General features: G+C 44.7%; 1 protein-coding gene across 5 annotated transcripts in view; it reads left to right on the plus strand.

Annotated features, from left to right (window-relative positions):
• ANK3 (ankyrin 3) overlaps positions 1-13,009 on the plus strand; it is a 311,217-nt gene that overhangs the window by 294,329 nt on the left and 3,879 nt on the right. For all 5 annotated transcript variants that reach the window (XM_068400123.1, XM_068400124.1, XM_068400125.1 and 2 more), the window contains 4 exons: positions 1,204-1,302; positions 9,603-9,686; positions 9,811-9,870; positions 11,654-11,746. In XM_068400123.1, coding sequence (XP_068256224.1) covers positions 1,204-1,302; positions 9,603-9,686; positions 9,811-9,870; positions 11,654-11,722 — 312 coding nt within the window. In that variant the 3' untranslated portion in view covers positions 11,723-11,746. The remainder of the gene's footprint in view (positions 1-1,203; positions 1,303-9,602; positions 9,687-9,810; positions 9,871-11,653; positions 11,747-13,009) is intronic.

A 13,009-nucleotide genomic window follows, 5' to 3' on the forward strand; every position in this document is an offset into this window, starting at 1 on the left:
CAAAAGCTTTGTGCCCTCTGGGAATCTTCTCCTGCTTCTTCTTACTTCTTCAGGATAGGATTGGATTATATTTTTCTTGTATATATATTTGGCTAGTGTCAGAGGACAGCAGGAGACTTTACACGTAGATGAATACTGTCATCCTGCCCTAAATGCTTTTTGTTATATAGTCTTTTTTCTTCGCCACCTGCCTATGCCTACTCTTGTTTTACACATCATTTCTGAGAAATGCTTCTTGTTTGGCATGTCTTGGGCCAGATTCAAAAAGAGAAACAGTAATGCAGTTAGCAATATCCACTATTTGTGACTTTAAAATCAGTTTTAGGCTGTCATTGGGTAATTTTCAAATTTCTCTATTCAGGAAAAGGTTGGTTCAGCCAAACATGATGTGAGAAGGGCCTCTGCCCTGTGTCTGTCACACACATAGGTATGAAGCCCTCCTCCAGGCAAGTGCACACAGAGCTGCTCAGCCCCAAAGCCGAGTAGCATCTTGGGTTTCAGAGGAGAAAACATTGGAGCTGACAGAGGGTGCCAGGACAGAGCAGATGCCTGCTTGTGGCTGTAGTACCTCCCAGCACCAAGATGAGACCAGCATCAGGCTGTTCCCCCTTGCCCTGAGCCAAGGTCTGCCAGTTCCCTTCTTAAAAAATGCAGAATGGTTGTACTTCACACTACAGTTTTGCTATTTAAAAGCAGATAAATACTGAGCAGGAAAGCCATTTTCATGAAGAAGTTTTTCAGTCTTCTTTGTGGAGGTGCTCCACTGAGTCTTTCTGTCTGACTGTCGTCTTTCTTTATGAGGGAATTCACTTCCCATACCTTGTGAATCCATACCATTTGTTTGAAACATTAATTTTTTAAAGCAAGCAGTTATGACAAGGTTTTTTTGTACGCAAAATTTTTAACAGGTACGTAAGATTTAGACATTCTGCAGGTTGGATGCATTCCAAATACCATTTTCTGAGACTTAAGAGCTGATGAGGTATTCCATACCTGGTATACTTATCAAGCTACAGCATGCCAAGGAGCAAAAAGGCCTCCTCCCACCATAAACTTTAAGAGCAAAACTGCAAGTCATTGTGTACATAATAGAGACAGGAAAAACACTGTCCATGATAACCTCTGTTTTCTTCTCCTAGTCCTGATCAGCATGTTCTGTCTTGCAAATGTGCTGTTCAAATGTACTAAAACTGCATTTATTAGGAATGTAGTGACAGTGACAGTGAGATTGAGAGTGATTCGAGCTCAGATGAAGAGCAGAGAATTACTACAAGAGTTTATCGACGGCGGTTGATTCTGAAGGTATTTTGTGATTTGCATTTCTGAGGCAACGTTGGCATGGCCGTGGGTTTGGACTGCTGTGTCAGAATGTCAGTTTTGGCATACTGGATTCCCTCTGGTAGTGTGCTTTCCATTGCCAGTATGTATTTATAACCAAGTGCTAGGTGGCCTTTTCTTACTTAACCCAGAGGTTTATGGTTGTCTTCTGCTGGAAAACAACTGTGCTGCATGGCATGTTGTGCCCTTCACTGCCATTGTTTTGCATGGCATCTTAAAGACTACAGCTAGATGCAGTGTGTTGGTCTGATGTAAAGCAAAATTAATTGCAGACAGATATGGGTGACAATTTTTTTCTTTTTTTTTTCATTTTCTTAAAATCTAAATTACAAGTTAAAAAATTGCAGGAATGTACATGAGTGGGATATAGGAGAGTATGAGCCATGTACTCTGTTTGAAACTTGTGGTCCTAAGTGCTTAATGTGTTCTGGAAAACCTCCTCAAAACAGCAGGTGATCTTGACTGAAAACTTACCAAAGTTAAATAAGAGTGTTTACATTGCCTTCAGTAGGCTTTATTTAGTATGTTTGTTTACAGATGGCCTTTATTTACAACACAATATACTTTAAATACTGATAACAACGACATAGTCTTATAAATAATTGCATTTGCCCTCATATTTTTTCTTGTATGATCATATAGTGTGGCATTATTTGCCTGCAGCATGTAGCATAAGAAAATAATTTTGCATCAGAAACCATTATGTTAATCCTTCAGTAATTTACAGGATTTATTAGATTCTTACTAGAAAATCATGTAGTCGAGCCATGAAAAAGTCAGCCAGCCACCATAAGTGCTATTACAGCCCTAGCTGAGTTCACCTGCTTTAGGAATGATTCGTGAAGCTCTGATTGCACATACCTATATTGGTGTTATTTGTATGCTTTGTGGAGAAGAGCATGCATGCATACAGGCACTGCACCTCTTGTACGTATGCACCTCAGATAGGCTGCCCTGCACAGCTACGGACCTCTCCAAGATACAGACACTTTCAGAAAAGGCAGGATGACGTTTCTGACTGTCCACCCTGAATTTCTTCGGTATACCAGTCATGCTCCTGTTTGGGACAAGGCAAGAATTGCAAAAACGAGCTCAGTAGAAGTGAATATTTTGTCCGATACCTCACCTCTGCAGGCAGAACCTCCTGCCTTATAGGAAAGGCCCTGGGCGGGTGAGGGTATGACCCTTTACCAGTAATTCCCTCTGCAGATAAGACATGACTGGTCAGAAATAGGAATGTGTTTTCTGTTTTCAAACGGGGCAGGCAGCCTGTGGGTGATTACAGACCCTCGAATGCTGTAAGAGCGTTTCTGGTAAGACATAAAGTATCCGTGTGCTGAAAGTTTTAAAGGCTGCACAGTTGGTCTGTGGCTGAGGTCCCCCACCCAATTCACGTCTGAACTATTTTAGTGTCCGCTGGTTTGGAGTCAGGAAATGTCAGAGTAGAAAAGGGAAAGTATGCAAAAGGCAGCCTTCACTTGCTTTCCAAGTCCGTCTGCTGTGTTTAGAGAAAGGCATAGAAAATTATTTTCAAACGTGGTGGTACAATTTGGGGTTGAACTTTTAACAGAGCAATGGTAAAGCAGAATATATAGTATTATAATCGGCAGCTAGTACAGATGCGGTCGGGAGGGTGTGCGTGGTGAGTGGAGGCAGCTGAACCTGCTCTGTTGCGAATGTGTCTGAGCTGAACTGGATTAGAGCTGTACCTGTCTCTTGATTAGAAAATACATGTGATACTTCTGTCATTTTCTGATGATTTATAGCTTCTTTTTTATCCCCCACTCTGCATCTCAAGACAAGCTTAAAACAGAACAAGAAAAATGTTCGAAGCAGTGATCATCAGGCCTTTTAGATAGATAAGAGTTTGATAGTGGAAATAACCATTTCAATAGGTATATTTTATCATGTAAAGTTCTTGAAATGGTGATATGAAATAGAAGAATCGAGCTTCAATATTGGTAGGGATCTGGGCTTTAATTTCTGCATGTTCCTGGGAGCAGAGGTTCAGATTGGGTGAACTGAAATCACTGCGAGAGCGTGCACAAGCTGTGGAAGAGCTCCTCCTTTGGGGAAGAGGTCTCAGGATATAGTGCTCGGGGGCACGGAGCAACGCTCCCAGCCGGCAGGGTAGGAATAACTCCCATGTTTCTGCCGCAGGGCTCCGAGCAGCGGTCAGGAGCAGCAGGCGCTCGCCTGCCAGTACTGAATACCCGGTGAGTGATGCTGTGCCTGCCCCACAGCCCCGGTGCCCCTCTCTGAGGCTTGCACTGAGCGGGGCTGGCATCGCTTGCACAGAGCCGCAGCGAGAGGAGAATCAGGCTCTCCTTCTGCTGCTGTGTTTTCTGACGCTCCTGGCTAGCAACATAGTTGATAAGGGATGATGCAGAGTGGGAGGCAGGGACATTTTCCCTCTAGCTCTCACCTCCCCCGGGCAGCAAGCCTGCCACACACTGACGATGAAATGCTTTTCTGCAGTCACGCCTGGACCAGGGGAGTACTTATCCTATGCTGTCTGATGTTATGGCTACTTAGGAGCCAGCCCTGGAAATCTTTGTTGAGTTTGCATTCTCTGGAATAAAAAAAATGGTTTGAACATCTGAAAAACCTGGGCACAGGCTTCATAAGTGGATGGCAGTGCTGTGCCCGTGCCATAAACCCAGTCTGCCGGCTTGTGCCAACAGCAGCAGCAGGGAGGGGACAGCGGTGGGCTTGGAGGCTCCGCAGGGCAGAGCTGCACATGGGTTCTGCCTTGTTTTACCACAGCATGTATTCATTACTGCCTGTGTGCTGCCTTAAAAGCAACAGAGGTGCTCATGTAGCCTGCAGGGATAAAGTTTGGTAACGCCAAAACCTTGAGGATAAATTGAGACCTGTGGAAAAAAGACTTTGATATGTGCCTCCACAGCTCCTGTCAGGGCTGGATTGCTTCATTACCTTTGTTCTTCTCTCCCAACTTGTTTTTCCTTTCAGTTGCCATTTTGCTTTATTGCTAACACTATTATTTCCGTTTAACTGCTACCTTAGTTCTCTGTCCTGGCCCAAATAAGGAGAAAGGCTTTTCTCTCCCCTGGAGGTATTTTCCCAGCAGTCCCAGAGCTGAGTCCTGTCAAGTGTTCAGCACTCTTGAGCACATTCCCATGGGATTTAGCACTTGAGAAGCCTGAGCCCATAAAACCAGACAAGCAAGGACTGATGCCCATTTCCACATGTAATAGGATCGTATTCTAACCTCAAGGTAGTGCAGATGTTTTTGGTTTTGCTTCCTTTCCCCTCTTCTGTTCACATGGTGGATTGATGGGACAGGGCATTGCAAAAGAAACGGGGTTTTATGGTAGCACAGGAATGTGAGCAATTAGCACACAAGGGAAAAATAAGAGTGCTGCCACAATGTGCACATTCAGAGCCTGATCCAAAGCTCCTTTTATTCAGTCGTGACAGAAATCAGTGTCTGATTTTTCATGCTTTTTCAGAGGTTGTTAAATCTTTCATGGGTACAAATTTTTGGCAAAAACTGTTTAGTAGGATTCTTGCCAAAAGGTTTATGGTAGAATTTTGTAATGGAAAATAAAATAGATTTCTGAGCAGGGGTTATTCAAATCTGATGTCATTTTGTATCTTGTAGTTTTGTTATTTCTTGCCAATTTTTATTAAAGATTTATTTGTCTCTTCCCATGCATTTTGCCCATGAAACTCTCCCCATTACTGATTGCGGAGAGTTTGTTTCAGCCTGCACTGGAGGAGTGGCACGGGAGCCTGAGCAGCAGTCAGTCAAAACTAGAACCAGCAGCTTTCATGATCTTATTATTCAGAGGCAACTTATTTATGGAAAGTGAAAATGTGGCCATGCTGTAGGTGAGAAGAAGTAAGGGCCCGTGCCCCATGTGAGGCACACGGGAAGCGTTTCCATTTGTGTACTCAGCTGGGTGCAGCCTCTCTGCTGTGCTCCTTCCAGGCTAGGAGAGCTGCAGAACTGCTCTGCTCCGTAAGTGCCCTCACCCTGTCTTGCCCTGGGAGGGACCGGCAGGGTCAGAGCTCCCAGCCTCAGTAAGATAACACGGAGGTAGATTAAAACACAAACTACAAGTGCTGTTATAAAGCCTGTTCATCATGTTGTCCTCCATGCAACAAGCAACAGAGCTATGACCCAGCTCCCAGTATTGGACTGTACTCTGCCCCATTTGCGGCACCATTTCCTTCCAGGTCTCCTGGGTTTGCCTGTTTTTTTGCTGGGTTTTTTTCCCCTGCTATGGCTTTAGCAATACATCTGCAAACAAGCAAGTACAGACTCAGCACAGGCACAGGCTGAGAGTTGTGGCATCTGATTAACAAGGTCTCCCTGAGTAGGCAGAGCTCACTAATGAAAATGACCTTAATGAATGATGTTTGTTTCTACTGCCACTGCCACGGAGGCTTGAGACCCCAAGGAGACCGAGGCGCAGCTGCTGTTTATGCATTACAAGAATGTGATCTTGAGACTGGAAGGATTATGTCTTGATGGTGGCTTAGGCCAGTAAGGGAAGAGGTCTGAGCGCTCTGTACAGCTTCTATTCCCGTTGCAGCATTGCCCCTGGTCTTTGTCTAAATTAAATATTTAGGATCTTTCCATCTCGCTTATTTCCGTCTGCTTTTAAATTCCTTTTTATCCATCTGGGTAAGAGACATCCAGCCGCACCTTTTTTCTCCACTGTTACAACAACACTAGATGTATAGAAGGAATAAAAGGGACTATTATTCCTCTAGCAACAAAACAAACACGAAAGAAAACCAGAGCTCTGACAAATGTGCAGTGAACTTTGGCACAATGCTGCAGCGTCAACTGTGTAACTCCATTTATCTGGAGGTCCCTGGGAACACCCGTAATCTGCAAATAACTGTTAAGAAAATTAGTGGAGCTGGCGGAAGGCTTTGAGGAAGCTGCTCTTTGCTTCTCCTGCCCTGGAGAGCAGCAGAGAGAGGATAATGGCTGGTTTTGGCAGGACTACACTCCAGTGAGCAGGGTGATATTAAAGCATTCTGCTTTGCAAAGCTTCCTGGCATGTTCTGGGGCTGAGGCTTGCAGACTGCAGCCATTGTGTGGTTTAGTCCCAGGGATATAACCAAGCTTCCAGTAATCACGGTATTAAGTTTTCTCCCTGCCTTTCTAAAGCTCTTGGTATTGTGACAGTGATTTCAACCGGTCAAGGGTAAAATGAAGCCCACATAAGTATGATGCAGCAGAAAGAATTTTGTTCTTTAGCTGTGACGCAGATGCACCAGCTTTGTGTTTAAAAATGGCTTTTGTTGACAAGGTCATCTAACGTGCCATTCTAACCCAAAGCAGGTTTGAGATCTGACAAGTAAAAATGCCAGTGGGTAAGGTTGTTTTTTTTTTTCCTAGCAAACATCCATCTTCATAGCTGCATAGGATTAGAAATGTCAGTAAATCAGATCTACCTCCTGCCAATTGTAAGCCCCCCTGCAATTTGTTTAACTACCCACCAGCAAGAAAATTGTGAAAGCTGGGTTTCATGCATGCTGACTGCTGAGTATTTACAGCATTTATCCTTAAACTGTGCTAAAGGAGCATGTAGCTAATTAAAACCCAAGATTCGCCATGCCTTTTGGAGTGTATTTTTTTCCAGAAGACATCTTTCAGTGCATCAATACATTTTTTGTTTTAAAGCTGAACACAGTCATTCTCACTAACTTGTTTTAAGGAACAACCTTGCTCATAGAAGCAGTAAGGAGTCAAAGGACCAGTACATGCAAGCAGTATTGGCGTGCCGGGTAGTCTGGTGACCTTGGTACTGCCTGTGTTGTCTGGTTTCTGTTTTTCATGAGTTTTATTGTAGTGGCTTTGGAGATCTTGCTCATGAGAGGGAACCTCTGCATACCTCTGTACTCCATGGGGTGGGAAGGACGTCTGCACCAGCGTTCCCTCCTGTCCCTTAGGGCACTGCGTGAGAGCCTACTGCGGAGTCTGAGCCCACGGGTGGGAGGCCAGGAATGAAACTGTGCAGCTAGTTCCCCATCTGCTATGCTTCTGATTAAAGTATTAAGTCTCCGGAATCAGTATTTCTCCCCATTTCATTGTGGCTAGGAAACCCCACGGGTTTCAGTTCCCAAAACCTTTACCCAGTCATCACGCCCCTGCCGCAGCAGCAGTCCACGTGCCATTCTTGTTTCTGCTGTCTCACTCACGAGAAAGGAAGGAGCAGGCTCCCATCGTTGGGGCCCCACTCACCGGGGGCCCAGCCTCTTATTTCCCTCCTGCTGCACACAGCCTGGCATCGGTGCTTAGGCAGGTGTGTGATTTCTCCTTCCTGTGATCCCTCAGCAGAGTCCTTCTGGGGAATGACTTGTATGGGCCCAGCCCGGGCTCCATCTGAAGACTTAAGCAGTTGTTTGTTTTGCCGTGCTTCTTGTAGGGATGCCACTGTGCCCAGGCTTGAGGACCTCAGCTAGGTCCCTTCAGCCCCAGGTGTATCTCAAACGCAGGATCTCATCGTTACGTCCCCATGCAGTGAAATCTGCCTGGCTGTGGGGCCTGCCCTTCTCTTGGTGATGCTTCCTGAAGCATCAAAGTTCATCAAGTTTTACAGTTTATATATGGCCTGTGAAAGTGTGGGGAAAAAGACATGTGAAATGTCCGAAACTGTTTAATTACTTAGTTATCAAGTGATGATTTTAATACAGCTTTCAATATGAAATAAGCAAAAATTCTGCGCTACTGAAGAATGACAGATGCTGGCGGGGGGCTTGGTTAGCGGCAGAGCTGCGCTCTGCTCTTCAGTGCTCCCCTCCGGCCTCTGCCTGCTGCGGCCCCCCTAAAGCGAGGAACACAGAAACCCTGGGCTATAGAAAAGACCACAAATGGCTTGTAAAGAAAAGGGAAGGTTTGTTTGGTTTAGAGCTTAGAAATAGCATACGAACCTAATGTTATAACGTACATATTGAAAAAGCTGTGTTTGTAAGGAAAATGGTTAAAAAATAAACGTGGCATCACTGTATTTATTCATTTTAGAGCAGTGCCAGGAGCTTATGTAGACAACTATGTAGCGTATACTCCACAGTAGATAGGAATTATATTTGCCCTGTGCTGCTTAGTACATGGAAGCATTATGAAAGCTTGATGTTGAGCTGCAATAATCTCATTTCAAATATTATTTTCTTGTTAATATTGATATAACATGTTTTGTACAATGTTTCTTTCTGCTTCCTCCCTCTAGTTGCCATTTTTTCCATAGTGGGTTGAAGGTGAGGGGAGAAGAAAAGTTTTAAGGATTTTGTTTGTTTGTTTAAAGGGTTATTCATTTACATGTGGAAATTTTTCATATGTAGGCCAGCTATGTTATATTTGTTTTGTTTATATGAAATAAATAAGCACAGTCAATGCATATTTTTAAAGCATCAGATGTAATGCTTACTTCAGCACCCAGGTTTGGAAACATGACTTTATGAGGTAAAAATTGTCAAAGCTCTTCTGGAACATAAGGTCATGACTGCCAGCTAGCCTTAGACTCTGAAGTAACGTCATTTATTTATAATTTCAGCAATAATTCTTGTAGTGGTATTAAGTCACCAGCATAGCACTTAGGAAACTGCTTTTACATTTATTTACACTGATCCTATAAATTGCTGGTGCTACAAGCAGCGATGGCTGGAGCGCTGCCGATCTCAGTAGGTTGTGTACCAGGCTGCCGAGGCTCCTCGGCAGGTCGGCAGGCGGTACCGTGCCAGGAAAAGTGTCACGTAAGATACCTTTCTCCATTTTGTAAGTGCTGAGAAGTCTTGTCTTTTGTGTGTGTGTTTAAGATGTTGTGTTTAGCAAGCTGTAGGCAGAGCTGTCTTTTTAAATCCCAAATTTCCCCCACCTTATTTTGATGGTAGACCATGTTTCTGTGTGCTGGGCACTGAGAAGCTGTGAAAAGCTCATGGATGCCCCATTAGAGATTATATCGTCATGAATTTGTGCCTCCATCTCATAGGACTCAGACTGACCACAAGATGATTTGTTGCCCAAAGAGCTTCATGTCATGAATTAGTTAATACGAGCAATGTGCTAGAAGCTCACTACAGGCTTTAAGGACACATTCTGTAGAATAAATGCACAGATATCGGCATGCTAAATGAGCAAGGCTTTCATACTGTTTGTGTGACATAAAGCAATCTGTTACATAAAGTTGAAGCTAGCATGTGCTTGTTGCTTGGAGTGGTGTGGAAATATGTGTGGGTTTGGCAGAATATAGGTTATATTGCTAATCTTATAACACGTTCTTTAGGGCGAGGAAGCAAAAAACATTCCTGGTGAATCTGTAACAGAGGAACAGTTTACTGACGAAGAAGGCAACGTCATCACGAGAAAAGTAATCATGAATTACATCACTGCTCTGAGTCTTTGCATTCAAGTAACTTATTTTAACATAATTTCTCCCTCTAGAATCTAGGAAAAAAAAACAAACTATACTTTTCATGTATTGCTTCCCACAGATCACCCGGAAGGTAGTAAGACGCGTTGTTATCCCCCATGAGAGGAAAGTTGGTGAAATGGTAATGGAACGGGGACTACCAGGAAATAACAGTAGACGTGGAGGGTTGTGTTGACTGCTAGAAAGCGCTGCTAAAGGGCTGGAGGTTTGCATTTAACAAGAAGCCTTGGCAAAGCGCGGTGCTTGCGATTATCGCCAAGTTGTGCGCGTGGGTAACGGGGCAGGGGTCTGTGCGCTGTGCGCGGGCAGGGGCTGTGTCAAGGGCGCCCGGCTGAACTCCGTTGGCACAGAGGCATTAAGGTCTGTTTCTGTATAACAGGCAGCAGGCTTAAACTGTGGGTTTGGGGCCTGTGGGTATGGCTAAGCCCCTGCAGAATTTGTGCCTTACACCTGTAGGTGTAGCGTGTTCCTTTTTCACCAGCCCAAAGGAACGAGCCGCAGTCTGGTCCCCACCGGCCTCTCACTCACCTGTGTAATACCCCTGTGCTGGTGACTGAGGGTTCGCAGGATTCAGGGGGACGTGAACGTACCCAAGCCATGCTATCCTGTACAAGCAAACAGCCAGACGGGATTTTGTCCCTGGCAATTTAAACCAGAAGCCCTTCTGCAGGGCTGGACTGTGCCCAGCTTCAGCACCCCCAAAAAGAAGGGAGGGCAGCGGGAAGGGCAGGCCTGTCGCACCCTAGCACACCCCAGCCTCTCTTGCAGGGGCTCTGGGGGTACGGGCAGGCTGTGCCTCGAGCTCTCCTCCATCCTGAGGAGGCCTCAGGGCAATGGGCAGTGCCTCTGGAGACAAATGGTTTCAGGGGAGCCCATGCCTGTTCCCCAGCGCATGGCCCTGGGAGGTCTGTGCTCCAGTAAAGTTGTCATTGGGGTTAATGGAATTTTTGTCTGAGTGAAAACAGATTCAGAAAGAAACAAAGATAACAAATACTTTTTATCTGCTGGTAATAAAAAGAAAAAAAGGGGGGGACAATGACACAGAAACAGGAGAGTTGGAACAAACATATTTCCATCCCCTCTTTCGTAGCCCTTTATCAGGGAAAAAATAAATCCTGCCCAGCAAAGGGGAAACATTTTCGGTTTGCGGCACCAGATTAGATTACTCGGAAACTACAAATAGTTACAAATACATCAATGCAGATCACCCAAAGGGTAAATTCTGCCGATAACCACACATAAACAGATGCCATTCTCTGATGTGAATGAGGCTTGTGATTACTGGGGTATTTATTTTTAGATGATTATTGAGCTATTTTTAAGGAGCAAAGATGGAATTTATTTTGAGGTTTGCTGTTTTAAAGACACTGAAACCTGCACTGCTTGTCACTGTCATTGGTTTTACTTCTGCGCTGCTTCGGTGGTGTTTTTTGCTGGCTTTCTTCCTCTTGCCTTTACTCCATTACTAACCTGCTCACTTTAAAGCACAGACGTTGTGAAACATCATAACAGCAGCCATGCCTATGCCTTGGAAATGTCCGCTGATCCCGGCTGACCCAGGAGGCCAGTTGGGAAAGGTGATTTTCCTTGATGGTGGTGGTGAATCCTGCTGCAGTTGATGGCAGGGGCTCTCCAGGGCTGCCAGCCGGGGACTCCAGCCCAGGGTCGCGCTGAAATTGTAGACCTGTGTTTTTGGCTTGAGGATGATATTTCAGGCCTGTGCTTTTGCAGCTCAGCAGAGTGGATAAGTAGACTGTGTGTATCTTTGAAATGAAGTGTTAATGTGATTTAACTGCTTTTTACTTATCCTGTTACAGCAAAATGTGGAGCCTGTTTTGGAAGCAGGTTTATAATTACAAGCACTCTCTGCGGACGATGTTAATGTTTATACTTTTCCTTTAAAGCAGGGAGAAGCTTATAAGGTTAAGACAAAGAAAGAAGTTAGACACGTGGAGAAGAAAAGTTACTCGTGAAAGCTGAAAGTCGACCACTGAACGGTCAGTGTGATCAATTTTCTTCCGTTGCTAAAGCCTTTTGCCAGCACATCGCTGTGCAGCACGAGGGCTAGCACCTGGGCTGCGCCATGGCTTGCCTCTGCTACCTTCACATTCCTTTCGAGCTGCAAAGCTGAATAGATGGCCCTTGATCTTGTAAGCAGAAAATGACCTTGTACAGAAATGTTCATGTATGGAAACTGAGCTTTACTTCTTGGAAAATAAAGCAAAGCAATACTGAGGCATGTGTAAGATTTTGTGGAGTTTTACAAAGTCTAGTGTTTGTAATCCATGGCACTTACTACTCCTAAAAGTCAACTTAAACACAAATAGTGAAGGAGCTGCATAAGTAAATCTGCTGGGAGTGAAAGGCTGCTCCTACTGCTGCGGGCAGTTATGCAAGTCAAAGTCCTTGTAAGAGCCAGTGAAGTGTCTAAATATTTGCCAACAAATAATCCTTACCAACTGTTTCTTGTGAATTTTATTGATCCAGCCTTAATGATTGTAACAAAATAGCAGCTGACAGTATAAGGGCTTCCCAAACTGAAACCAAACACACAGCCTAAGACACCCGTGCAGGGGCTCTGTAACGGCGTGCCAGAGCACTGTGAAGCCAGAAGCTGCTTTATTTCAATCTCATATCTATATATACATACAGCAAATATGCCTGTAAATATAGGAGGAGCCAGTCTGTGTCTGTCAATGCTGGTCAGTCAGTCATGGCTTCACGTGCTTATGTTTACCACGTTCATGTCTTTTTTCTACTCAGAACTTTTCCTGGGTTTGATGGGTTTTAGGAATTGGGCAGAGGAAGAGTTTGTGAAGTGCAAATCTATGTGTTATCCTTTTCCTATACATCTGGTATAGGATTGATTGTAGGATTTAAGAAAAGGATAAACAGGACCTGGAAAACATACTGGATAGTGATGCGGAGGTAATGGACAGAAGCAGAATGTCTCCTGAGTCACTAGTCCCTTCTGACTGCTGTAATGCAAGGTAGCCCCGAAGCCACCTGGCCGTACGGGCTTTCTGTGTGGTGAGTAGTGCCATTTGAGACCAGCAGCACACTGTGTGTGGGACCCAGCTGAGGGCTTTATGGGACCAAGCCCCAAGGAGTGAGCTCTGTGAGGTGACTGGCGTGCTTTCAGCATCTGGTGAGCACCTACTGTGTCCACCTAGAACAACCGCTGAGTTCCTGCTTTTATTGAGAGCCCTCCCACATGTGCTAATAGAATAATACCGCGTCACATGGCTTGCTGCTCAGCA

This window comes from Nyctibius grandis, chromosome 4, assembly GCF_013368605.1.
Source record: "Nyctibius grandis isolate bNycGra1 chromosome 4, bNycGra1.pri, whole genome shotgun sequence".
NCBI classification, from domain to species: Eukaryota; Metazoa; Chordata; class Aves; order Nyctibiiformes; family Nyctibiidae; genus Nyctibius; species Nyctibius grandis.